Source organism: Arachis ipaensis, chromosome B3, assembly GCF_059453495.1.
Source record: "Arachis ipaensis isolate K30076 ecotype BB chromosome B3, ASM5945349v1, whole genome shotgun sequence".
Lineage (NCBI taxonomy): Eukaryota > Viridiplantae > Streptophyta > Magnoliopsida > Fabales > Fabaceae > Arachis > Arachis ipaensis.
Window position 1 is genome coordinate 144,940,068 of NC_142438.1, and position 25,352 is coordinate 144,965,419.

The window sequence follows — 25,352 nt, forward strand, 5'->3', positions numbered from 1 at the left end:
TATGGGAGTATTACCATAAAAAAAAAATCGAGGAAGACAAAGTGTTACCCCGGGAAGCACCGAAGAACAGAGTGTCAATGCTAGGGAACTTGACTTAGAGAGTTTGGGGTTTGGATTGTCGGAAGAAGATGCTCAAGGGATTGATGAACCTTATAATCCAGCTCCAATGGCAGCAGCTAGAGGGGGTGCAAGTAGTGCTAGAGGGGGTGCAAGTAGTGCTAGAGGTCCAATGGACTTGTTTGTTAGAAAACCTGAAACTGCCATTGCAAGAAACAAAAGAGAGAAATTGAGGCAGCAGAACATCAAAGAAGCATGTAATAAGGAAGCAGTTCGTAGAGTTCATCGATACATAGCACGGTGGTTCTACCAAACTGGGATTCCATTGAACCCGGTAAAGTTGAAGAGTTTTCAAGAAATGTTGTGGGCTGTTGGAAGCTTTGGTCCCAATTTACCTGCTCCCAGTTATCATGCTCTAAGGGTTCCACTGCTTAATGAAGAGTTGGATTACACCAAAGGATTGTTGAAGGGTCATAAAGAGCAATGGAAAAAGTATGGTTGCTCTATTATGTCAGATGCTTGGACGGATAAAAGGCAAAGGAGCATTATTAATTTTCTTGTAAACTCTCCAGCTGGGACAATGTTTTTGAAGTCTATTGATGCTTCTGATTATGTGAAGACTGGTGAGAAATTATTTGAGCTTCTTGATGATGTTGTCGAGGAAATTGGTGAGCACAACGTTGTTCAAGTTGTAACTGATAATGGGAGTAATTATGTTCTTGCTGGTAAGTTGCTAATGGAGAAAAGGCCAAATTTGTTTTGGACTCCTTGTGCTGCCCACTGTTTGGATTTGATGCTTGAGGACATTGGGAAGTTACCATTAATTTAAAAAATCATAAAAAGGGCCATTTCATTGGTTAGCTTCACCTATAGTCACTCTAGCACGTTAGCTATGTTGAGACACTTCATAAATGGCAAGGAGTTGGTAAGGCATGCAGTCACCCGATTTGCCACTTCATTTCTCTCTTTGGAAAGGCTTTATGAGGAGAAAGAAAATTTGAGAAGAATGTTCACCTCGGATGAATGGGCAAAGAATAAGTTGTCAAAGGAGGCAAAGGGGAGGGAGGCAACAAAGATTGTTATCATGCCCTCTTTTTGGAATCATGTCAAGTACACCCTTAAGATCATGGGCCCTCTTGTTCGGGTGCTTAGACTTGTTGATGGAGAGAAGAAGCCACCAATGGGATATATTTATGAAGCAATGGAGAAGGCAAAGGAATGCATCATGAAAACATTTCTTAATGATGAGAGCAAGTACAATGATGTTTTTAAAATCATTGACAACAGATGGAATTGCCAACTTCATCGTCCATTGCATGCAGCCGGTCATTTTCTAAATCCCGAGTTGTTTTATGACAACCCTCGGATTGAGCTGGATTTAAAAGTTACAAAGGGGTGGTTTGAGTGCATCACTAGATTGGTGCCAAGTCAAGCTGTGCAACAGAAGATATTGGAGGAGCAAGCACTATACAAGGCCGGCTATGGACTTTTTGGATCAGATTTTGCAAAATCTCAAAGGAAAAAGATTTCACCCGGTAAGATTGTTATAAATTTTACAAAGCTTTATAAATTTAGTTTGGTTAAAGGCTTAGACAAATTTATTTTAATTTTATAGCATTTTGGTGGCGGACATATGGGCATGAAGCTCCAAACATGCGAGACCTTGCTATCAAGATCTTGAGCTTGACTTGTAGTGCTTCTGGATGTGAGCGTAATTGGAGTATATTTGAGCACATTCATACTAAGAAAAGAAATAGTCTTGATCATGAAAGTATGGAAAGTTTGGTCTTCATAAAGTATAACCAACAACTCATCGAGAGGTACAACCTCAAAGATGAAGTTGACCCTATTACACTCAATGATATTGATGAGTGTAATGAGTGGTTAGTGGGAGAAATTGGGACTGCCACCTTTCGAGATGATAGTGTGGATGATGATGCTGATTTCGTTCATCAAGATGACAACACTTTGAGTTGGAACCTTGTTTTTGAAGCAATGGGAGGACATGATCCTACAACAAATACTAGAAGACAACAAAATAGGAAAAGAAAAGAACCTGCAACTGCAAGAGGTGGTGCAAAAGGTGGACCAAGTGGGTCTAAGGCTTCAAAAAAAGGAAAAGGAAAGGCAGTAATTGTGGAAGAGGAAGAACCAGAATTTGAAGATGAAGAGGATTCTGAAAATGAAGAAGAACAAGAAGAGGAGATTCAATTCAATGATACCGAATCAGAGGATGATGAGGGGGCAGAGGGACATGATAATAATTGTGTTAATTTGGATGAATTTGATGAGAGCTAGAATCTAGATGTTCTATAGTTTTTATGTTGTGTCTTCTATTTTATGACTTTTGAGTTATGAACTTATGATTTGAACTTGATGTTATGTTTATTTGCTAAATTTGCTACTATATTTGCTATATTAATTGGATGTTTTATGACTAGAAAGTTGCTTATATAGATAGATTTTATAGTTTATTATATTTGCAATTTTTCTGCATGTTTTTTTGTACATACATGTGTATTTTTTAGGTAATCCGCCATTTCCGCCATTTTCCGCAACGCCATCCGCTATAACTTTATGGCGGATTTTTGGCTCACCGCCATGAGCCGCCATCCGCAATCAAAAACTATGGATGGAAGTGCCGCTACCTGGAATCTTCCGCCGGAGCCATCGGTAAAAGCAAATGTTGATGTATCTTTCAAGGCAGCAACTGGAGAGGGGGTAACAGCAGTGATAGTCAAAGACAGCACGGGAAGAATGATAGCAGGAGCAACCAATAGGATAATTGCAAATCTCAGTCTGGCTGCAGAAAGTGTGGCAACTAGAAATGCTATCATTTTAATCAATAACCTTGGGATGGAAAAAACACTGATAGAATCAGACAATCGACCTATGGTGCAAGCGCTAAAAGCAGGAAATAGAATTGCTGAAATTGACCCAATACTTAAAGATATCCTGGCATTGAAGGGGGAAGATGATAAAATTGGCTTCACATGGACCGAGAGAAGGAAGTCAGGTAGCTCATAAAGTTGCTTTAACGGAGTTAATGGGCAAATTGGGAAGAATTTGGAGCATAAGGCCTACACCGGAAATCACAGTGGAGCTAAGGAGAGATCTATACAAGATTCAGCTTAGGCAACTGCAAGTAGCAACGGGTAATGCTGTCAGCCAGCAACAGAGACACGACCCGACCACAAAAGTTCAGAAAGCCGGAATCGGCGGTGGGAGACACGAACATATCGAACTAGGTATCTCAGCTACTGTTCTAAATTGGGGGAGGGCAACGAAAGATAGCTGGTGAATCTAGGCGTTGCTCTCGTCATCGTCAGCCTTCTGACGGAGACGATCAGCCATGGGCATCAACATCCGATTCTAAGTGTGGCCATGGCAGGGACAGAAAGGAGTGTTTGACTGCGGAGAAGATATCCAGAGAAGAGCCAAGTGCGTAGCAAGGATCGAGCTTTGACTGCAGAACCATTGAAGTTGGCGGTGATGTAGGTATCACGATGTTGCTGGCAGTGCGGCAATGCGGGCGGCGATGGCGTAGCGAGTCGTCCTCGTCCATGAGCAAGGAGCTGATTCCTTCCAGGAGGAGACTGGGCATGAAACTGTCGCGAATAAAGGAAGGAGGAAGAGTCGGGCATCCATGGAGATTAATCTTCCAAATCGGCAACAGTGAGGGAGAAGAGTGCGGTTTGCTTCAGTTGGGTTGGGGTTGCATCTTGGGCGGGTGGGTTGGGAGGGTCCACATTTCTAGACGGGTCAGGTCCTTGTAGGGCTAAGCCCATGACCAAAAAAAAAGTTATTGATTTTAGAAGAATCTTAATATCATAATATGCACTATTTTTTATATATTCTTTTGTACACTTTTCATTTTTAATATTAAAAATAATAAATAAGAAAAGAAAAAAGAAAAAAAAACATTTTGTAACATAAAAGAACACATACACAAAAAATTTTGCAACTATTATTTCTCATTATTTTATTTAGAGTCAAATGCTGGAAATTAAGAATGTAGGTCCAAAAATTCTAAACTAGTTGACAGCAGGGACACATTATGACATTATGTACTAAGAGAACTAGCACAAAAAACGATTATCCAGACCAACAAACGTAAATGGCTGCTAGACATTTCGGAGAAGGAAAAAAACGAAAGATATGTCATACAGACCCCGCTAGGATGTTTGGTTTCTCATTGACAACCTCAAAATCATGATTTGGACAAGTGCTATAAAGAGAATAGCTTTTCGGTTTTGCCAACTCCATAGTTTTGCAGTAGAAACCAAACATGCTCACATAATCTTTGGAGTTTGATTAGACCTCAAAAATCTTTGGAGAGGTAGCTCAATCCCTTGAAAGCATATGGTTCATAACTTTAATCATCTTTGTATCATAAAATTAATAGTCCCTAGTAACCGGCACCCATACTTGAACAGCATTGCAAAATAATTCATAATTTTCGAATTCATCTAATTCCAATCTTACAAAATCCACTTAAACAAAGCACCAGAAGATCCAACAACCATCTACATTTCAGCAATTATAAAAGAATTTAGTAATATATGAGGAGCAACAACAATCCCAAACACCATTCTATGCAGGCTGTAGCATATTAAAGCTATAATTGATACAGGAAACTATATCAATCTTCAACATATTTCTTGCAATGTTTTCAATTTATGAATAGAGTAGAGCAAAGCTTGAAAGTACAAGTTACTATATAGTCATTTCAGTCTAGCCTACAAAATGCATGGCAAGTGATGATCTTGAATTATGAAAAAAGATTCATTGACATCCGAAAATGTAAATTACTTCCTTCCTCTGCTAAGCCTCTGCAGATGATAGTTGATACTCCCCCAAGACTTTCTGTTCTTTTTACTCTGAAACAAACCAAAATGAATTAATTGAACAGATAATTTTTTTTTCCCTCTTGCAATATACTTAAATGGAAAATATGTAAATTAATTACCTGAGATTCCATACAAGTGTTCAAAAGTTCCTTCTGGCGAGCACAAACTTCAGCGTTGTCATGGCTAGTAGCCATACAGTTGAGGAACATTATCATTTCCTTCATGCAAGGTTTATGAAGTGTACCAAATCTCTTAGGGTTTATAAAAAGTCCACCAGCTTTTCGCCCCATTTATCCTCCTTCAACTGCTTTTCTTTCATTCACAGATAAAAAAAAATATTAGAAACACTAACAAAAGTTTGATGATGATGCTGCTGTCTAGTGCTACATTATCAAGATAAACTAATCAATCCAGCTAAAGAGACAGAGAAACCAAAGAACAAGAAATCTATAAATAAATGGAAGATGCATTTATTGGAAATCAGAGCAAAACCAGTCTAACCTTGGTTTTGCACTTTGCAGCTTTTCGCCACCGATTGAAAACGAAGATTGCAATCGGCGATGAGATTATCGAAGATGGGAGCGATGGCAGATGATTCCAGAAGAGGTGGGAACTGGGAACTGGGAACTGAGATCGTGAAAGAGGGACAATAATTAAAAAACCCTACTGTTTTTTTTTTTTTGAAACAGGCCAAGGCCCTTACTGCATTTTTTTGTTAGTGAGGCATTTTCGGCCCAAATGTAAAGAAAGAATGAGCAGACCAAAAAATATTTGGAGGGAAAGCATAATATAGCAATTAGCTGCGAGGGCTGATAGAGGGAGCAGCGAGAAGAGGGCGATGCCGGTGGCAAAGCGAGAAACGAGTGATGGCAGAGTCATCGCTCACGTCGACATGGATTGCTTCTACGTTCAAGGTTCTTTCCCTTCCCCTACTTCCCATTTCTCTATATTCTTATATATTTATTTAGGGTTTCGAACTAACTGAACAATTTATTTCTCAATTTTGAAATTCAGTGGAGCAGAGGAAGCAGCCAAATTTACGGGGCTTACCCACTGCAGTCATACAATACAACTCATTCAAAGGTGGCGCTTTGATTGCCGTTAGCTACGAGGCTCGCAACTTTGGTGTCAAACGGTATTCTCTAACTCTCTACTATTATGTGCTTGGTTATGCTGCCAAATGTGGCATTATTCTGTGTGATTGTGTGCTATTATCAGTTTTTGAGAAAGCTCATTTCATTCACTGTTTTTTTTTTTCTTCAGTTCAATGCGTGGTGATGAAGCAAAGGACGTGTGCCCGCAAATTCACCTGGTCCAAGTCCCTGTGGCGCGTGGTAAAGCCGATCTCAATAGCTACAGGAACGCAGGATCTGAGGTATATGGGAATCAATTTGGAGGGCGATTATTGTTGAAAGAGTTGTTTGGCGATATTGAATTGTGCTGGATCGATTTTGAAAATTTCAGGTTGTTTCTATTCTTTCAAAGAAGGGTCGTTGTGAGAGGGCTTCGATTGATGAGGTGTATCTTGATCTCACTGATGCTGCTGAAACAATGTTATTGGAAATGCCTCCAGAAGCTAGAGAGGATATTGAAGAGGAAGTTCTGAAGTCACATGTTTTGGGACTTGAAATTAAGGTCAGATAGCAGAGGCTATGCTATGCCAAAAAGATATTGTATTTTCTTTCATCACTAGTGTGTGTGTGTGTGTATATGTGTGCGCATAACACAAATATCTCTTAAGTTTCCATTAAAACATGGTAGCATTCTAGCCATGAGAGTAACTAAAATTGGAATTTCATTCAGGAGGGAAGTGATGCCAAAGAAGAAGTCAGGAAATGGATTCGTAGGGGTGATGCTACTTACCAAGACAAACTTTTAGCTTGTGGGGCCTTTATTGTTGCCAACCTTAGGATGCAAGTGTTGAAAGATACAGAATTCACCTGTTCTGCTGGTATTGCTCATAATAAGGTAAGAATAGTTCCTTGGTATGGCTATATATCTGTTATATGCTACTTTGATAATGATCTTCTCAGTTTCGAACAACTTTCAGTGACATTTTAAAAGCTCACAAACATATCTCTGATGCTTTTGGCAGATGCTAGCGAAACTAGCCAGTGGAATGAACAAACCTGCACAACAAACTGTTGTGCCACAGTCATCGGTTGGAGGGTTGCTTGAGTCTTTGCCAATAAAGAAAATGTAAGTTTATTCATTACTAACTAGAAGTTTTTATCATTTATTTCACTGACTTTTAAATTTTTCCTACTTGAAGTTACATTCTTGTTGTGTTTGCGAAGATAACATACAGCTGTATAGATCTCCTTTAAATGTTTTGAAATTTTATAAAGCATGCTGTTGAAGTAAATCTGGCTTTCAGGAAACAGCTGGGGGGAAAGCTGGGCAGTTCCTTACAAAGTGATCTCGGTTGCAAAACTGTTGGTGATTTGCTTCAGTTTTCAGAGGAGAAGCTACAGCAGTGTTATGGGATCAATACTGGGTGAGATTATGTGTTTAACATGGCGTTACTTCGGAATACTCCCCCCCCCCCCCCCCCCAACACCACCACCACCACAAACACAGAAACACCATCATTTGCTGATTTAATTTTTATGATTTCATCCTTTAACAGCAATTTTTGTGCCACTGTTTTGCATTAGATTGAGCGACTGTTATTTCAATCCAAATGCCTTTCTTGCTTTCTTGTGAATAGTAATAGTTGATATACTATCCTGATTCTAGCTTTTACAGCGTTGCAGTACCTGGTTGTGGAATATTGCAAGAGGAATAAATGGCGAAGAAGTTGAGGGGCGACTACTTCCCAAGAGCCATGGTTCTGGCAAAACATTTCCTGGGCCTCAAGCTTTGAAGACACTTGCCTCTGTAAGAATTCCCTCTGAGCAGATGAAAACTGTATTTTTATTTGGTGGATACTACTGACTGTATTCTTCTTTGATTGGATATTTTTCTTGCTTCCATAGTATCTTCTTTGTTGAGTCTGTTCTGGATAGAACTCACACAAACGTGATATATAATTTCTTCCATATTTGGTTATTTCTAATTGCACCTCTTCAGGTTCAGCACTGGCTTAATGAATTGTGCGAAGAGCTAAGTGAACGTCTTCAGTCTGACCTGAACCAAAACAAACGGATTGCGCACACACTAACACTGCATGCTAGAGCATATAAGGTTTGTCATGTGTTTGATTTGGGCATAGTTCTCCTTTACAACTACAAGGATGATTTATTTATTTATTTTAATCTTTGATAATTTACTTCTGTCTTCGTCATCTTCTGTATTCATCAGTAGTTTTATATCAATCTATTTGTCTTATTTTAATGTTTCTTTCAGAAAGGAGAATCAGATTCACTTAGAAAGTTCCCTTCTAAATCTTGTCCTTTAAGATACGGAACTACAAAGATTCAAGAAGATGCCCTCACTCTGTTTCAAGCTGCATTACGTGAATTTTTGGGCTTTTGCAACTCTAAGACTCATGGGAATGAAAATAACAACTGGGGAGTTACATCACTGTCTGTTTCTGCTAGTAAGATAGTCCCCATACCATCTGTAAGTTTGAACTGCTTCAGTTACAAATTTTCTCTCAACCTTAGAACAGTGAGCACATCATAAGGTTTTGAAATGCTTATTACAGCATTGATATATCTGATCAATAAGCTATATGTTCAGTGTTTTGGTGCATACTTGCCAGCTTACCCTTTAAAACTTTTTCTTTTCGCTGATCGTAACTCCTTAGCAAGTGATAGCTGTTTCTGTCACAGTGGTATTGAAATTTTTATCAAAACTGTATGTTTCCAGGGGACACATTCCATTGTAAAATATTTTGGTGGGCAAGTTCCATCTAGCTCATCATTTAATCAACCACTAGGCAATGCATTTGATGAAGCTGTACCATCATCTCCGTCAGGTTTTCCATCATCCCAGTTGTATTAATTATGAATTATTTGTTCTCCTACATTGATTCTACTCTAATTTGATGGGTGTTATATGCTTAGCAGGTAGTGAAAATTGTTCAGGATTAATTTCCTATGAATTACAGCAAAATTATCCTGAAGGAGATACGGAAATTAAGAATTCAGAGGCTTGTTTGCATGAACAGGTTTGTCAAACAAGCATACATCATAATCTTGTTTAGTTCTCATTTTAGTCAGTTTCCTTAATGGAGTAACCTAGTAATGCTATGTTTATGCATTAAGTTGGCACCATCCTGTCCAAAAAAAAAGATGGTATTGTGTAACACCACCTATGATGGATTTCATAGACAAACATGGTAGAAAGGATCTCTTACTGTTTGTTCTATTAAGCATGATATGCATTTATAATGTGTGGAAGATAGATTACTGACCTGCCAACAGCTCTTAAAGTGAGAGCTTAGACCTCAATTTGTTAGAGAAGCTTGTCGAGTTTGTGAAAAAGTTAGGTATTCTTTGCAAGTGTTACAGTAGGTACTTGGTAGTATTCTACCTTTATGTGCATTAGTGATCATGTTTATGTCCATGGCTTTTGTTCTCTACTTCAAATGCTTTTGAGCGGAAAAGCAGGCCCTGTAATCAATCTTCCTTCATGCAGGATCCATTGTGTAATTTATCCAGGAAAGTAGATAGCTCGCTCAAAGAATCCTCCCTTGAGTCACCTGCAGGTACTGTAGCATACTGGTTTCAGCATGTTATTTTCCTATTTTCTCTATTATTTTTCTTCAGAGATAATAATTGGGGTAAGTTTTTTATTCAGGAAGTGAACACAGAACAACAAAGAGTGAACCATATAGAGATTTACCTGCAAAAGATCATAGGCCTCTTTCTAGTACACCCAGTTTGAAAGCAGTTGAGAAGAAAAAGACTGCGGGAAATAACCTTAAGGTATGCTTTGCCACACCATCTTAATTGTTGTTTATCTGGTTTGAGAATGAGGAAATTCAATTGTGAACAACCTTCAAATCACAGCACCAAAAAGAATAAACAAATAAGAACTAAACCTCCAAATCAGTCATAATCCTGCAAAGCTGGGATCTAGGATGAGTAATGTTCTGCACTCCAATAATGACCTCATCTGGCTATCCTGGTTCATAATTTTACCTTTGAAGCCTCAGAGATGAAAAGAATAGAAGTTAATAACACATTCAACTTGTAGGTTGTAATTTAAATGAGAGATAAAAACTTTTGTAGATATGCATTTCAGTAGTGAACGTAGAGCTTTTTTATAATACAAGTGAATAGTTATTTACTTATCTTTTCATGGTAGGGGAATTATTCAATTATGGATTTCTTCAATAATTACCAAAATTCCCAGTCTTCGTTGGAGCATAAGAATGTGACAAATGCCCATGATGTTAAAACAGCATCATCCTTTGGTAATTTGTAATCCATTTCCATTTTTTTCCAGTCCTGTTGCAATTTCTTGTTCCTAATCACAAACATTACACAGGACTTCCGTCTACCATGGATAGCTATTCAACATGCAATCAAATTGAGCAGCCAGCTGAGAGATGTCGTGAAGAGATTGATAGTAACGTTGGGGAATGTAGTGTGCCTAATATGTCACAACGGCGACAAGCTTGGGACTATAACATTGATGAGATTGACCACTCTGTCATTGAAGAATTACCACCAGAAATCCAGCAAGAGTTTCAAGCCTGGCTTCGACCTCACAAGCGGCCTAATGTACCTAACAGTAAAAGAGGTTCCAGTATTACTCACTATTTCTTACCAGACAAAAGTAGATGAAATGATTTGGTCTGCTGTGCATAGTGTAAATATTTTAGAAATATGCAGTTGCTTTGTGATTGACGGCGATTTCATGGATTCAACATGAGGCAGAAAGTTGATTATATGATGCTTCTTGTAAATGCATATTCGACATAATGTTATCTTCTAAAGAATGTATTATCTAAATAATGAAAAAATGTAAAATATCAAATGTCGGTTTCTAGCACCTTACTTTTGGTTTTAACATTGAATTCCGTGGAAATCAGGCGTAGCTTTACTTCATTTTTTGAAAACATTATCTTGAAGAATTGAGAATGGCTTCTTGTGTCTTGTATGGTGGGTTCTGCAGATAACTAATGATAACACTGTTATGCCATAAACGTGGATGAGTTAGGCTTTAACCTTTAAGATTGCACGAGTCAACGTTCTTGATTTCACGTGACGAAACTCACTTCAACAACAGCACCCTTGACCTCGAGAGGTTCCTTCAATCACAAGTCTTTTCTTGAACCTTGAAGCAATGTTTGAATCCGATGCTTCAAAATGATCGCATTGTAGAATCAGATGTTTGATGACAAGGAATTGGATGTTAGACAGAAACAAACGGCATTGTTGAGCTTCTTGCATTACACTGAACCTTCGTTCAGCAACTCACTGTTGATTTTGGTTTCTCCATCCCCTTACCCAAAATGTTAAAGACACGAAAAGCTATTGCCATCATTGCTCTGGTTCTGTTCAGTGTCACTCACTATCTTAAGTTCTTAACACTTGACAGAATGAAGCCCTTTAATCCGAAGTGTTGCAGTGTGTATTTAATTATTTATAGGTTTCACGAGGCGGCTTAGACCGTTGATTTTACGCTTTTCGTAACTTTTACGCCGTCGTGGGTTATACGCAGAAATTAGTAAATTTTAAAGCCGCTGTTGTTAATTTTTCGGAAAATGAATATATCACCGCCAATGGGGCGTTTATAAGTAGTAGTCGTTGGTAACTACTTACGACACAGTGCTTGCACTCAAACTGTTCGAAGAAATGCCTCATAAAGAGCTGTTTTATTCAACCTCACAAAGGCACAGTCAATTCAATTCCATGCCTTTGACCCAGTTTGTCCTTGACATGCCATCAATGCCGCTATCTCGCTCCCTCCAATTTCTCTCACACTCTCCATTCTGCATTCTCTCTCTTCCATGCTGCCAACTATAAGCTGCACCACCCCGCCGACGAGGTAGTCCTCTTTTAAGTTTTTTTTTTTTTTTTTTTGGTTTTCTTTCTCTCTCTCTCTCTCTCTCTCTCTCTCTCTCTCTCTCTCTCTGTTCTTTTGTTTATTTATTTGTTTTATCAGAGTAGAGGGCCACACGCCCAGATAGAGACGAAGAGGAAAGGGTTTCTAGTCACTTTGATCAACTGAAGTTGGTTTGGAATTGAACTTACACTTCTTGTGAGCTCTGAAAGCTTTGGGCTATGAAGACCATGGGGAATGCAAGCAAATCACCATTTCAAGGTTTTCTTGAGGTTCTTCCACCTGTTGAATTTGCCTGCGTCTATGGATCATCTCTTCATCCCAACAACCACGATAAGGTCTCTTCTTTCTTGACACTTCATCACTCATATTGGCCTATTGCTTCTCTTCTCAACTATGGCTATCTGTTTTTTTCTTTTTCTTTTCTTTCTTTAATAAAAGAAAATAAATAAATAAGTTCCCACCAGTTGCTCTTTTTTTGTTTTTCTTTTTTTTTGGTTTTTTTTAGACGACCATGACAGATTTTATTCTTGGCGTGTCTGATCCCAAGCAGTGGCATTCTGAGGTATTGACTTATTCACCAAGCAATGCACTTGTATAGTTGTGTTACTGTGAGTTGCATGCAATCTGATTGCCTCACTGCGAAATCTTTTTTCTTTTCTTCTTCTGATTTTTCTTACTCATTGTTGAATCTTTTTTCTTTTAATTCTGATGCAATGGCTGCAACCTAGAATCTGAGATTGAACAAGAATCATTATGCATCATGGATGGTGCACCTTGGTGGAGGGAAGCTGGTACTTGCCATCTCTCTCTCTCTCTCTGTGTGTGTGTGTGTGTGTGTGTAAATACCTTCGGAAATTTTGTCTTTGGGGTTTCCCATCACTCACTTGGGTTGTAAATGATGACATCTGATGCTATTGTTTATGCAATGTGTAAGATTACAAATGTTGCAGATAGAGTTGGTGTGGGAGTACATTTCAACCCTTTTGTTACTTGGAATGGAAAGGTAATCTTTATGACTCAGCGGTGTTTGATTCAGATTCTTTGTTCGATTTCTACAAACTTACCTTTTAGACCACTTTTCCCTCCTTTCCTGCTGAGTTGTTAGTTGTTGAATTGACATTATTTTCTGATGAGTCCCTTCATCTATAAGTTTATCTATGCAGATGTACAAGTATGGAGTTGTTCGAATGTTTGACCTAATTAATGATGTACTGCAATGGGATAAATTCTACTTGTGTGGCCGTTTACAGAAACCAGTATGTTATTATTCCGTTTAATCTTCATGCTGTGAAATCATTTTATTCTTAATTAGTGGTTTTGGATCGCTAATGTATAACCAATATAGGGAGAAAAGATGAGATTAATGAAGAAAGGATGTAATTTTTAATTTTTTTTAAAAGGTGATGAATGATGCTAGCTTCTTAGGGATTCTTGTGTAACCTCACTGTTCGTGTCTCCTTACTGTATATGGCTTAGATAGCATGTATATACTTTTTCAATTCTTAATTTTCCCGATACATTGATTTTGGGTCCATTTCATGCAGGTTCATATTGTTGTTGATAATTTGGATATCAACAGCTGCAATGCTGTTAACTTGAGAGCTGCATTATCAACTGCTCTTCTCCTTCTTCCATCAGAGTTCTCTGAGGTTGACTTCTTTCTTAGTAAATCAGTTGCTTTGGGAATTGGAATAACTGTAACAATAAAATCATACCATTGCAGGCAGATCTATATGCCAAAGTGTGTAGCCTCTCATATATGGGTGACCTACGAATGTTATTTGCAGAGGATAAAAACAAGGTAGACCTTCATTGCTACTATGAGGCGGTGGACTTGTGGTTTCCAAATGTTATTTCTCTTTCGATGCTATTAATTTTTCATGATCACCACATACCTTCCCAGGACTCTTGGTTTCAAAATGTTATTCTCTTTCAAAATGTTATTCCCATCTGAGGTCTATATGCCAAAGTTTATATTGTTTTTCATATATGTGTGACCTTATTTTTTCTGCAATGCATAAAATTGGGTTGGTTTGAAAATGTTAATCATCTTTCAATATATTTATATGTTTCATGCTCATGAGATATCTTCTCATATGAGAAGTCTGTATCTACACGAGTATGTCAATTTACTCAGAATTTGGCTTATTCTTTCAATATTGCTACCTTTTTTGTTATGCATGAGTAATTTTTATTGAGATTATTCTTACAATAAAGATTTGAACTCCTGTAAATATGCTGCATATCTGTACTTTCTTCCTTGATTTGTTTCATGTATGTAATTATCTCATCTTTTCCGTGAATGGAACCAGATCAATCATATATGGATTCTTTTTGTCTTGTGTTTTCACTGAGGCTCTTCCATTCACAATCTGTCTAGGTGAAGAAGATTGTAGCTGGTCAATTTGATCTATTCCACTCTATGTATCAGCCATTTCTTGAAGAATGTGAAGCTAAGAAGTTATTGAGACTTTCATCCACTGCCAATCACCAAACAGTTGTCTCTCAGGTCTATATTTTGGTATCTTTTATTGGTAGAGATTATCAGATATAATTTTGCATTTCCGGGGTCAACAAAGAAACTTCTTTTACTTTTTAAAACAGGATCGTGACTTATCAGTTGTTCACTCTTTAGTTTCTGCACTTCCTCGACCAATCAGAAGTAGTATCAATATGAAGCAAGAGAAGAAATTGGGTGGAACAGGTAAACATTATACCATGATAATGTATTGTTTTTGAAATATTGATTCAGTTCCAAATATTCTTTAGTCCAAATCGGGGGGATAGGACTGAGTCATAGGAAGTACAAAATAAATGGAATTATTGATGAACTAAGATTGGTCAATTTTGTTAATTCCTTTCAAGTCATTTGGCGGTGAAATTGCATCTAAACATAGATGTATGTATGTCGTATTGAGAAAATAGGGTTATGATTTCAGGAAAAATCGTAAATGACATTGCTATCAGCTCAAGAGAACAGGCTGCGAATTGCCTGGAGAGAATTCTCAGGCGAAAAGTTATGGTTTCAAGTGCAAGACAGGCAATTTCCGGCTTGCTGGCTGTTGGAGGGGTAAATGCTACCAAGTACCTTGCTAAGAAAGTTAATAAAGCATGGAAGTCATGGATATGATTTTTGCTGTATTATGGAAAAATCATAGACTTCTTTTGCATGGGAATTATAGAGAGACTAATCTTGTTACATTTCCTGACTTCCCTTTTCACCCACTTATTTTGTCATGTTATCATGGAGGTTATTAACCAAATAACAGATAGAGGAGTATAGTTTGATTTACTAATACATTCTGTTGTTAAATCTAGCGGCACTTTTGACTGATCTAAGTGTGCCCTTGAGGAGATTGAATATTGAGAAGAGATGTTGGGCAAAGGGAATATAATCAGTGCAAATAGCAATAGCATGTTTAAATTCGCATTTGCAAACCCATTTGTCTCTTCTGTTCTCCAATTTGTGGTTAAAAGTTTTCATTGTGAAGTGCAATCTTTTCTGAAAGGTCTAGTTTTGTGAACAGAATCCATATAAAAAAAAATAATAATGAAATTACAGCAATATTAACTTCAGGAACAGAAAGTACAAGGATACGTGATAAGTCCCTTCTCTAGGAAGTAAGGGGAATTCTCTAAGCAATGGAAACGACAAAAGTCGTAGCTACAAGGCAATGAAGGAAGTAGTTACTTGCCAAAACAAGAAAAAATGAAGTGTGGCTCAACTAACCGGTGGAGACAAGATAATGCATACGTGTCCTCTTCACTACTTCAGTTATATATTGCCTGCTAAACTAAAATATCAATTAGAGAAAGAAGAAAATCCTAAACAATGATTCTGTTACTAATTACTTTATTAGTGTTGAAGAAATCATATTATAGACTAGTAAAACAGAAGCTATTGAACATGTAAATTTCACTATCTCCTGAGCGTCCTCTCGGGAAACTTTATTACTGTTATTGTATTATTATATGTAATTGTTTCGTACATGTAACTACTTGAACTTTGGTGCCTGAACTTGAAACTGTTATCCCCTTAACCTAATAGCTACTTGTATGTGGAACTGCTGCTGCATACTGAGTGTCCATAACATCGATCACCCTGTTGGCTATAGCACTGGCATAGACTGAAGAACCTTCTATTATCTGCCTCAGTGAAACAGGCCATAGTTAAATACAGAAGCATAACAATGTGATTCAAAAGATTTATGATTGCCCTTGTTAGTTTCATGTCAAAAAGAAATACCAACCTTGCTATTGAACAAGAAACTGCAATATTCGCCAACATGTCCACCTGCAACATGGTGAAGTTCCAACTGAAGTTCATCCAGAACCTTGGCGACTGAAAGCAGACAGTTAATCTTCTTCCTCTGGAAGAGTTTGATTGTAACATCATCATCAACAATTCGCACATCAACCTCACTATCTTTTGATTTCCTTTGAAGCCATGAGGTCCTTATGCATCCATCTGGATCGCTGAAAGGCTTTATGTTGCAGCTCTCTGCAGCATCATCTTCCGCTTTCTGCCTTTTGCATCTCTCCCTTCCATATCTTTTCTTCTCTACCAGTAATTTGAGCTCATTGACCGTTCTGAGCAGCTCCCTTATATATTCAATGGCATCACCCACCACAGAAGCTCTATCCATCTGTTAATAGCAGACTCAACCTATTAGTTTGATTTGTAAAAATTGGTAAACAAGTTTATAAGTGCTGTATACCTTTGTGGGGCTTGGGATAAGACTCCTCAGGATTTTGTATTTGCCATTCAGTTGCTCTCTTCTTTGTTTCTCAGTTGCAAAGTGTTTGGTGCCTTTTCCTTCCCTTCCTTTGCCCACGGAAGCCGTGACCCTGTTGAAGTCGAGCACTCCCATGTCAAGTTGGCTTCCATCTCCTTCAATCTCATCCCCTCCACCGAAAAGAGAACCACTTCTTGAGTTTGTTGGCAAGCTGTAGCCACGGGGAAGAGACTGAAACAGCTCTCTGAGGGCTGGAGGCTGTGGAGGCAGGTTCAAATGGAGTAGAGGATCATACAATACTGAGGATGCACTTGTGTTGTCTGATCCTATTGGAAGGTCCCCAAGAAATCCCATCGGATTCTGAAAATTCTGTGTCTTGTTTGCGATGCAGATAGCAGGGTTGGCAAGCAAAGACGAAGTTGAGCATCTTGGCAAGTGAAGAAGGTTTAGGAGATCTTGTGAAGGGTAAGGCGGGTCCAAAATGGAGGAGGGATTGTAACTTTGGCTGCAGTTCTGTGCCTCAGTTTGCTGAAATTGCTGATCATGTGGTTGGTGTTCTGAGTGATTAGTATAACCCATATCTTGCATTTCCTGAACATTGGGATCCCAAGTGGGTTGCTGATAGGGAAGGATATCAATTTCATGCTGAACCAAATGGGAATCCATGTTGATATTGTTGTTGTAGGAGTTACCCATATTCAAACCAAGATGCTGTGGATGTGGGATATCTATGGTTGTGGCAGTGACTCCATTTACATAGTTGGAGACATCTTCTTGCTGGTGGTGATAGGATAACTCCTCCATAGAAAGTCTGATATTCTCTTCAAGGTTATTGTTGCTGTTTGTAGTGTTGCCTACAACAATAAGTGGTGATGGTGATGATGATGGGTCTGAGAGTGTTTGAGGAAAGGTATCTTTTAGTTTTGGAGTACTGACACCTTCTGCCATTGTGTTGGGATCAAAGCAACCAGGTTGCTCATGCATATTTGGCCTGTCTCCACAACTCATTGGTTTTTGTCTGCAGTAGTTGACACACATCAACAAAATTGTATATTACAACTAAAGAAACATAACACACCATGTGAGTGAATTGAGAAATATCACAAAGGAAAATGCCCCACAAGCCAAGAAAATAGAAAAAGAAGATAAAACACCACAAATCAACAACTAGAAAGCACCCCTTTGTTAAATGTTTCGGATTTGATCATTTGATTCTTGTTTTGCTTAAGGTAGTTCTAGCACCAACTAAGAGGTTGAAGCCATGAAATAAGAAAATTGTTAATTTTAAACAAGTACTTACCTACAGTAGTAGAAGGTAAAATAACCAAGATAATATTGCAGATGAGTTGTTTCAGGTGGACAAGGTATAGGGAGGGAGGTAGGAAGGATTGTGGTACTAAAAAAGGCAAATATCCCAGAAAGTATAATTTAATCTTTTTGGCATAGGAATTAGGAGAAAAATAGGTGGTTCAGTTACAAGCTACTACCTAGTCACTGTCCCTCACCAAGGGGTCCACGTACATGCTCATATTTATCACAAATCTTATGTACTATGATTCTGTGAATACTGCATGCAATCCATTAGATACATAACACGTGCATACTATAAACTATACATGATTTTTGCTAAAGCAAAAACGGAACTTTATTTATTTAGATTTTTTCTTTTTTGGTTTGAATTGTTCATCACTGATCCGGAGATATGAATAATATATAACAAGACGTAATTACATCATTTGATTATGTAGCTAGTATTTCTAATAATTTATACACTTAGATGAAAATATGAAAATCTAAATTATAGTTTGGGAGTTTAATTTCAAATGGAAATCCAAAGTTATAGCTAAATAGTTCTCTCTCTTTAGATTTGCAACCGCCTCTTTTGAATTATATTCTAAGTACATTGGACATGAACTACTCTATGTAGAATCATGTCTTAAAGATACATTTTCCTGTCTCCCATCTCTCAACTATAATGTATTAACAAAAAAATTTGTAAATGCATTTTTCTATTACTCACATAAAAAGATGGATATTAATATATCATCATTAGCATTTGGAAAAGTATAGGCTACCAATATATTATCTGCCAACTTCTGCCAACTCTTATTTATAATTGTATTTCATGAAAGTGTGTTCGTGGATGTGTCTAATAATTAATATATTTTAAATACATATATAAAGAGACACATCCAAAAAATATATCTATAAAGACACTTCTATTAAACACAGCTATAAAAAAGACATTTTTATTAGACACATCCACGAACACACTTCCATGAAACACAATTATAAATAAGAGTTGGCTGAAATTGGCAGATATGCTGTTGGTAACGTAGCGGAACCGTTAGCATTTTCATTTTTCCTATTTACCATTTGTTTTCCCTGTTGTTGAGCTGAGTCATTCCTTAAAATTGAGCTCTTTATGCAAGTCTTGTTGATAGTTACTCAGAATATATATGTTAACCATTTATGTTGTATAGTTTATGTTCACCATTGATATTTTAAAGAGAAAATTAAAATAAAGTTATGGGGTGATTATGTGAAAGAAGAGGAGAAGATGCAAGAAAGAAAGAAAGAAGAATAAAATGGTTCACACAAAAGGTGATTGTAGAAGAAAGCGCGTTCGTTTGGAATATAAAAATGTTGTGGTCCCCCCAGAGTGGCAAGAAATCCCACTCCAATCCATGCACATTGTTAGGTTAAACTAACTGACTGCAATCCTTTTGCCTTCTCTCTTTCCTACTAATTTGTTTTCTCATACTACTTTTTTATTTCCTTTTAATACCTTACCCTAATATTCTCTTCAGGTCTAACTTCTTCATTGAAAATCCAAACAATTTGTATACAGTCCTTAGGCTTTAATTTGATCATGATGAATTCACTGAAAATTAAAGCTAATACAAGATATAGTTATTTTATGGAAACATAAGTAAAAGTTCCATTGATTTTCAAGCTTGGTACGTATACACATGAAAGTTCCATCAGTTTGTTACAAATGAGTGGCTAAGTACATATTGTAATTATATAAGATATTAGCATTTGCAACTAAATGCAAAAGAAGGCAATATATCTGCTATAATATTATCTCTATACATATCATAAATAATTTAGTGACAATATAGAAGCTGCATAGCAAATGAATGCTTCAGTTTTGTCAACAAAAATTGGACTTTGCATGAAAGAATATTAATTATAAATAATCCTAATTGTCCTTGAGCATGATATATAGCAAACGTGCATATCATCCCTGAAGAAAAGGACAAAAAGGATATAGATCCAGCGCAAAGCTGTCACATCTGAAAACTTGATCACAATTCAAACATGTTTGTCTGAGTGTGATGATTTCACTTGCAAACGTAGTATTCTGGATTGTCTCTGAAAGAATACATAGGCTGGCAGGCTGCTGTAGTTGGCAGCTAGCCTCCTCACCCACCACACCTTCCACTAAAAAACAATCAACACTTGTATCACTAAAAAACCTTCAAATCATGGCTGCTCAATAACACAAACAAATTAAATTAAGTTTACTTCATCAGTATCACTAATGGTGCATGTCATGGTACAAAAAATATATAATATAAGTTTTTTTGTTCGTAATAATATTACAAGAATATTAAGTTTCTTCATATTAATAATTAATTTTAATATTTATTATTTAAAACTTAAAAAAATTTAATGCGTATATTTTTATATTTGATTTGGTGTTAAGTCTGTTGTATGAATAAAAAAAATTAACTTTTATACTTGTTATCTAAAACTTGAAAGAATTTAATGTGTTATGGGGCTTGTCTAAAACCGGATGATTGGGCTGTTTGTGAGGCCCAAGTGTTCAAGGAAGGTAGTTTCCGACTTGTCCTACGTCAGGGAACCGTCGTCCGAGTTGTGTGTTTGAGAAGATGGGGGGTGGTACCTGCAAGACACTCCGATGCCTAAGTCAGCAAAGGGTAAAACAGGTTTAAGTGTATTGGAACTTAATTTTACCTGAGAGTGCTAATGTATTTATGTATTTCGGATACAGAGTATTCGAGTTGTGATTTTTATGATTTTGATGGCTCTGTACCCGGGATGTGTAAGGTTTATGAAAATGCATAAATATACTAAAAATTGTATATTTTTGTAAATAAAAAATTCATAAGTTACATATAGAGTGGAAAGAGTGGGAATGATAGAGAGAAATAGATCATGGGAGAGAGATAAAATAAGAAGATGGATGAAGAAAATTTATTAATTTTAGAAAAAAATATTTTATCTCAATTTTAATGAGAGAGTGTCATGTGACATATTCTAATTGTTAAATTAGTAATTATATTTTTAATTTTAGTATTTTAATTTCAATTTTAACTTTAATGTAATTTTAATTATAATTAGAGAATATCATGTTGTATATTTTAGTTGTCAAATTTATAATTAGTTATTGATAATGATATATAAGAAAGATAGAATTGGTAAAAGAATAAGAGAGATAGAAAAATAGAGAAAAAGAGAGAAATATAAAACTCTTTAATTTTAAAAAATGATATATTATATATTTTAATTATAAAATTAATAATATATAATAGATAATATATATTACAAGAGCATTGGTGCCAAGGTATCTCAGCAAATACTTTTTATGATGAGTATTATGAATAGAATTGAAAGGATCAATTTGATTGGTATGAGTCCCCCAAAGTCTCAACTAGTATTTTTATCAGTAATAACATTACGTAAATATAAATCTTTTAAAATTATGTCGGCTTTATCCTGATATTATAAATTATGGTACAAAAGATTTATAAAATTAAACTATTTTTACAAAAAGGTCATAGGGGACAAAAGTTTTCATTAATTAAGAAGACTAGGGTCTTCCTAGATAAAAAAAATAAAAAAATAAGATTTTTAATTATTATTTTCATGTGAAATAGTTTAATTGTTTACTAATAATTAATTTTAATATTCGTTGTCTAAAATTTGAAACAATTTAACGTGTACATTTTTACAATTGATTAGGTGTTAAATTTGTTACACAAATAAAAATAATTAATTTTTATGCTTACTATTTAAAAATAATATTTGTCTCTCTAAGTTTATAAAAATATAATAAGACATTAGCATAAAAAAATTTATATTGATAGTTATAAAATTAATTCAAATCAAATTTTTTTAAACAATTGAATCTTGATTCTAACTTTTAGTTACAACATTAGTATTCTCTAAATTGTATATAATAAATATTTGAAGGAAGAGAAGTGAAAATATAGATTAGAAAGATAAGTGATGAACATTTAAAACTAAATAAAAAACTAAAAGAATATGTATATAATAATAATATTTTTATTTAAATTATATTATTTTGTTAATTTTATTTTTTATAAAACAAAAAGGTAAAAAAATTGAGAATGAGAAAAAAGAGAGAAATAGATAAAGTAGAAAAACGAGAGAGGGAGTTTATTAATTTAAAAAAAATTATTTTAATTGTAATGAAAAAGTCTTTGGTGACACATTTTAATTTGTCAAATTACTAATATAAAATATAAATTATATATAGAATGGGAAAGGTAGAGAGAAATATAAAAAGAAAGAGAGGTAGATGAGAGAATATAAGAAGAGAGTTTATTAATTTTAGAAGAAAATATTTTCTCTTAATTTTAATGAGAGAGTATCATGTGACACATTTTGGTTATCAGATTAGTTATAATATATAATATAGCTATATTTTAATTTCTTTCAATATTTTAATTTTAGTTTAATTTTAATACAATTAGAGAATATCATATTGCACACTCTGATTATTAAATTTGTAATTAGTCATTGATAATGATATATAACAGAGATAGAGTGGGTAAAGGAATAAGAGAGATAGAGAAAAAAAGAGGGAGGAGAGAAGAACTCTTTAATTTTGGAGGAAAAGATTTAATTTCAATTATAATAAGAGAGTGACATGTGACACATTTTGGTTATAAAATTAGTAATATATAATAAATAACAGATTTTTGAAAGAAAAAAATTGTCTTACTTGTAATAAAAAATATTCGGTGATATATTTTGATTTGTCAAATTACTAATATAAAATATAAATTATATATATAGAGTAGAAAAGATAGAGAGAAATAGAAAAAGGGAGAGAGGTAGATGAGAAAATATAAGGGAGTTTATTAATTTTAGAGAAACTTTTTTTTTAATTTTAATAAGAGAGTGTCATATAACACATTTTGGTTATCAAATTAGTTAGTAATATATAATATATAATATAGCTATATTTAAATTTTAATATTTTAATTTTAATGCAATTAAAAATATTATGATGTATATTTTGTTTGTCAAATTTATAACTAATCATTGATAATAATATATAAGAGAGATAGAATGAGTAAAAGAATAAGAGAAATAAAAAGAAAGAAGAGGAGGAGAAAATTTTTTAATTTAAAAAAAATTAATTTTAATTACAATAAAAAAAATAATATATAACCTATTTTAATTATAAAATTAATAATATATAATAAATTTAAATAAGTGCTTGATATGGGCAAGAATTAATTTTGCCTTTGAATTCTAGAATGTCAAATTCAAAGTCATTGGAAGATCGTTTGACCCATATTAAAGACATTTAAAGTGTATTAATTGTAATATTGATTCTAGAATGTCAAATCTTGATATATATATATATATATATATTAAGAAATACTAAAGAATTATTAGAATTTATTATTTTTAGTTATTATTTAGTTATTAATTCAATTTTTTTAATTTGGTGTTTTTAGTCCAGTAATCTAACAATATATTTTATTTTATACTTTTAAATATAAATAATTAATTAATAACTAAAAATAATAAATTCTGACAACTCTAATATTTCAGTGTGGAGGTGTGGAAGTTGTCGGCGAAGAATGATCTCAATCCGTAGATGCAGTTCTTGTACGGTTCAGATGTGGTCTCGCGCCAAACTGTGTCCGGATCGATTTTTGATGCAGCGAAGTTGTTGCCGTCGTCTCTAGTCTACTGAGATTATTGCTAGGTTGTGGTCTCCAATCTCTGCGTGTAAGACTCCTGTATAACACATATTATGATTAGGACTGCAGTTAATTGAAAACTTTATACCACATGATGTTTACTCACATAATGATTCGCAGACCGTTGATCAACAAATATCTCCTTGTTCTCCTTCAAGGTGTGAGTGTACTTGAAGGTCTCTGTCATCATTGCATCACAACTCAATGACTTAGACTACGCAGGTTGACAACATGTTAAATCGAATAATAATGACATTATATTTCAAAGACAAAACGTACTTAATAACAAATTAAAACAAGTTACATACCAGTCTGACCTTTGTCTTCATGAAAGTCGCTGACCTACCAATATACTTCGATGACTTGGCCGATGCCCTATTAGCTCTATTTGTGAGACGTCGGCGCTTGAATCCCTCATTAGTCTCCCAATGGACGTACAGTGTCTTCTTAAGGTCCGGGCGGAGCCAAATAGTGAGGTGGTCACGCCGCTCACATACGTCCTCCATCATTTGCTGTAGCCGCCTAGCCATCCGATGGTCGAAGATTTTACCGCCCACTTCTAAGATTATCGCTCTCTAGTCTCAATAGGAATCTTCTTGTAGCTCAATCATGGGTGGTCGTACATCAGTTTAATGACATTATAGTACACTCCTGCGTATATGCATTATTATTTGGCGCAACCCTATCAATAGAAAACTTAAGATTAGTAGTTTACTAAACAATTATTTGAAATAATCTATAAACTTCAATTATATTTAAAAAATTTTGGCAGAATTTTGTCTATAATTAGAATGTGCCACAGACTTTATCCATCAACAATTTGCCTAAACAATTCACAAACAAAGCAATATAGAATTATATGACTTAAGCAGCAACATCCATCAACAATCAAGAATTCTCAAACACTTTCAACAATTTAAACCTACTAACTTAAATAGAATCTATCTTAATAACATAAATCCACTAAAGTTAAAAAATTGAGTATAATTAAATTAAACTAACGAACTAAAATGAAAAACTTAAGATTAGCAACCACATATGTTGAATAATCTCCTTAAAATAGTTTGCATATATATAAAGGACTTAAAATAGTACTCACGCTGTCAAACCATCAGGCTAAATCGTCATCCGTACGATGGGAGGTGGTGGAAGAGTATCTGGCTGATGGGACCCATGAAAGGATTCCGACACCGTAGTGTGTGTCTCTAGAGGCGTCGTCGTCGAAACAGTGGGCTGCTAAGCGGATGGAGGTGGTGGAGGAATATACTCTGGTGAAGCAGACGAATGACTTCCTGGTTGTAGGGGTGGCGCAGCAGAAGAAGTCACGTAGTTAGGGTTAGGGATCATGATGGGTCCTGTGCACTCATTGCCTGTGACGTCGCAGGAGTAGTCATAGTAGAGGCGGACGACTAAGAAGTCCTAGGGGGTACCGATAGAAACCCTCCCCCTCCTTCTACCACGACCACGAGACCGATCTGTGACACCTCTATTTGTTGCCATATTTGCAAAAGCATACAAATTAATACAAATTCTCCCACATTTATATTATTTGAAAAATATTTTAACAAAACCTTCTCTAAAACAGTGCTAATATTCACGGTGATTAATCGCACAATAATAAAACCAAACTCCAGAGAGAATCAATCATAAATTAAAACTCAAAAACAACCATAACACATCAAAAATAACTTAACAAACAATAATAAACACGAAATTTTACGAAGTTAGAACCCTTAAATTTAAACCTAACTAAT

At 35.4% G+C, this 25,352-nt stretch overlaps 5 protein-coding genes and 1 long non-coding RNA gene across 11 annotated transcripts; 3 read left to right on the plus strand and 3 right to left on the minus strand.

The window, feature by feature from the left end:
• The first annotated feature begins 226 nt into the window (after nucleotides 1-226).
• On the plus strand, nucleotides 227-2,630 carry LOC107633839 (uncharacterized). Its single transcript, XM_016337435.2, has 3 exons — nucleotides 227-1,592; nucleotides 1,673-2,187; nucleotides 2,586-2,630. The coding sequence occupies exons 1-3, from the start codon at nucleotides 950-952 to the stop codon at nucleotides 2,628-2,630; spliced, it is 1,203 nt and encodes a 400-aa protein (XP_016192921.2). The 5' UTR covers nucleotides 227-949.
• A 2,005-nt stretch (nucleotides 2,631-4,635) lies between these two features.
• Nucleotides 4,636-5,540, minus strand: LOC107631477 (uncharacterized). Of its 3 annotated transcripts, none has more exons than XM_016334934.3 (3): nucleotides 5,409-5,540; nucleotides 5,027-5,211; nucleotides 4,636-4,937 (listed from the first exon to the last, which is right to left on the minus strand). In XM_016334934.3, exons 2-3 carry the CDS (start codon nucleotides 5,195-5,197, stop codon nucleotides 4,866-4,868), a joined length of 243 nt encoding a protein of 80 aa, XP_016190420.1. In that variant the 5' UTR covers nucleotides 5,198-5,211; nucleotides 5,409-5,540; the 3' UTR covers nucleotides 4,636-4,865. The 3 variants fall into 3 exon arrangements, with proteins under 3 accessions (XP_016190420.1, XP_016190419.1, XP_016190421.1); XM_016334933.3 differs by having other exon boundaries at nucleotides 5,027-5,219; nucleotides 5,409-5,528; XM_016334935.3 differs by having other exon boundaries at nucleotides 5,027-5,214; nucleotides 5,409-5,525.
• A 125-nt stretch (nucleotides 5,541-5,665) lies between these two features.
• On the plus strand, nucleotides 5,666-10,856 carry POLH (Y-family DNA polymerase H). Of its 2 annotated transcripts, XM_016334930.3 has the most exons (16): nucleotides 5,666-5,821; nucleotides 5,922-6,042; nucleotides 6,171-6,282; nucleotides 6,372-6,542; nucleotides 6,711-6,875; nucleotides 7,003-7,106; nucleotides 7,285-7,404; nucleotides 7,664-7,787; nucleotides 7,980-8,093; nucleotides 8,256-8,471; nucleotides 8,721-8,829; nucleotides 8,921-9,021; nucleotides 9,492-9,561; nucleotides 9,654-9,781; nucleotides 10,164-10,272; nucleotides 10,347-10,856. In XM_016334930.3, the coding sequence occupies exons 1-16, from the start codon at nucleotides 5,746-5,748 to the stop codon at nucleotides 10,643-10,645; spliced, it is 2,139 nt and encodes a 712-aa protein (XP_016190416.1). In that variant the 5' UTR covers nucleotides 5,666-5,745; the 3' UTR covers nucleotides 10,646-10,856. The 2 variants fall into 2 exon arrangements, with proteins under 2 accessions (XP_016190416.1, XP_020975604.1); XM_021119945.2 differs by lacking the exon at nucleotides 10,164-10,272 and having other exon boundaries at nucleotides 5,671-5,821.
• On the minus strand, nucleotides 9,387-10,435 carry LOC148572702 (uncharacterized). Its single transcript, XR_015907207.1, has 3 exons — nucleotides 9,898-10,435; nucleotides 9,699-9,816; nucleotides 9,387-9,564 (listed from the first exon to the last, which is right to left on the minus strand). It is a non-coding gene; the product is annotated as an uncharacterized LOC148572702 (long non-coding RNA).
• Nucleotides 10,857-11,349: 493 nt separating the features above from the next.
• On the plus strand, nucleotides 11,350-15,308 carry LOC107631475 (translocator assembly/maintenance protein). 2 transcript variants are annotated; one of them, XM_088508087.1, is made up of 11 exons: nucleotides 11,350-11,852; nucleotides 11,970-12,205; nucleotides 12,376-12,432; nucleotides 12,599-12,661; nucleotides 12,805-12,873; nucleotides 13,034-13,126; nucleotides 13,415-13,519; nucleotides 13,594-13,671; nucleotides 14,251-14,379; nucleotides 14,475-14,574; nucleotides 14,810-15,308. In XM_088508087.1, the coding sequence occupies exons 2-11, from the start codon at nucleotides 12,089-12,091 to the stop codon at nucleotides 14,998-15,000; spliced, it is 1,002 nt and encodes a 333-aa protein (XP_088364213.1). In that variant the 5' UTR covers nucleotides 11,350-11,852; nucleotides 11,970-12,088; the 3' UTR covers nucleotides 15,001-15,308. The 2 variants fall into 2 exon arrangements, with proteins under 2 accessions (XP_088364213.1, XP_088364214.1); XM_088508088.1 differs by having other exon boundaries at nucleotides 11,716-11,852; nucleotides 11,975-12,205.
• Nucleotides 15,309-15,773: 465 nt separating this feature from the next.
• Nucleotides 15,774-18,045, minus strand: LOC107631474 (transcription factor bHLH89). 2 transcript variants are annotated; one of them, XM_016334931.3, is made up of 4 exons: nucleotides 17,907-18,045; nucleotides 16,589-17,624; nucleotides 16,121-16,516; nucleotides 15,774-16,016 (listed from the first exon to the last, which is right to left on the minus strand). In XM_016334931.3, exons 2-4 carry the CDS (start codon nucleotides 17,612-17,614, stop codon nucleotides 15,912-15,914), a joined length of 1,527 nt encoding a protein of 508 aa, XP_016190417.1. In that variant the 5' UTR covers nucleotides 17,615-17,624; nucleotides 17,907-18,045; the 3' UTR covers nucleotides 15,774-15,911. The 2 variants fall into 2 exon arrangements, with proteins under 2 accessions (XP_016190417.1, XP_088364212.1); XM_088508086.1 differs by having other exon boundaries at nucleotides 15,774-16,009; nucleotides 16,117-16,516.
• Between the last annotated feature and the right edge of the window lie 7,307 nt (nucleotides 18,046-25,352).

Bases quoted from the DNA above. Each gene is read 5' to 3' on its own strand.
- LOC107633839 (XM_016337435.2), top strand. From the start codon at position 950: ATGTTGAGACACTTCATAAATGGCAAGGAGTTGGTAAGGCATGCAGTC. The intron at 1,593-1,672 runs GTAAGATTGTTA...TTAATTTTATAG, and splicing joins AAGGAAAAAGATTTCACCCG to CATTTTGGTGGCGGACATAT. The intron at 2,188-2,585 runs GTAATTGTGGAA...TGTATTTTTTAG, and splicing joins AAAAAGGAAAAGGAAAGGCA to GTAATCCGCCATTTCCGCCA.
- LOC107631477 (XM_016334934.3), bottom strand. From the start codon at position 5,197: ATGGGGCGAAAAGCTGGTGGACTTTTTATAAACCCTAAGAGATTTGGT. The intron at 4,938-5,026 runs GTAATTAATTTA...GGTTTGTTTCAG, and splicing joins ACACTTGTATGGAATCTCAG to AGTAAAAAGAACAGAAAGTC.
- POLH (XM_016334930.3), top strand. From the start codon at position 5,746: ATGCCGGTGGCAAAGCGAGAAACGAGTGATGGCAGAGTCATCGCTCAC. The intron at 6,543-6,710 runs GTCAGATAGCAG...AATTTCATTCAG, and splicing joins TTTTGGGACTTGAAATTAAG to GAGGGAAGTGATGCCAAAGA. The intron at 8,094-8,255 runs GTTTGTCATGTG...TGTTTCTTTCAG, and splicing joins TGCATGCTAGAGCATATAAG to AAAGGAGAATCAGATTCACT.
- LOC107631475 (XM_088508087.1), top strand. From the start codon at position 12,089: ATGAAGACCATGGGGAATGCAAGCAAATCACCATTTCAAGGTTTTCTT. The intron at 13,672-14,250 runs GTAGACCTTCAT...CAATCTGTCTAG, and splicing joins TTGCAGAGGATAAAAACAAG to GTGAAGAAGATTGTAGCTGG. The intron at 14,575-14,809 runs GTAAACATTATA...TTATGATTTCAG, and splicing joins GAAGAAATTGGGTGGAACAG to GAAAAATCGTAAATGACATT.
- LOC107631474 (XM_016334931.3), bottom strand. From the start codon at position 17,614: ATGAGTTGTGGAGACAGGCCAAATATGCATGAGCAACCTGGTTGCTTT. The intron at 16,517-16,588 runs GTATACAGCACT...TGCTATTAACAG, and splicing joins TTATCCCAAGCCCCACAAAG to ATGGATAGAGCTTCTGTGGT. The intron at 16,017-16,120 runs GTTGGTATTTCT...TCACTGAGGCAG, and splicing joins GTTTCTTGTTCAATAGCAAG to ATAATAGAAGGTTCTTCAGT.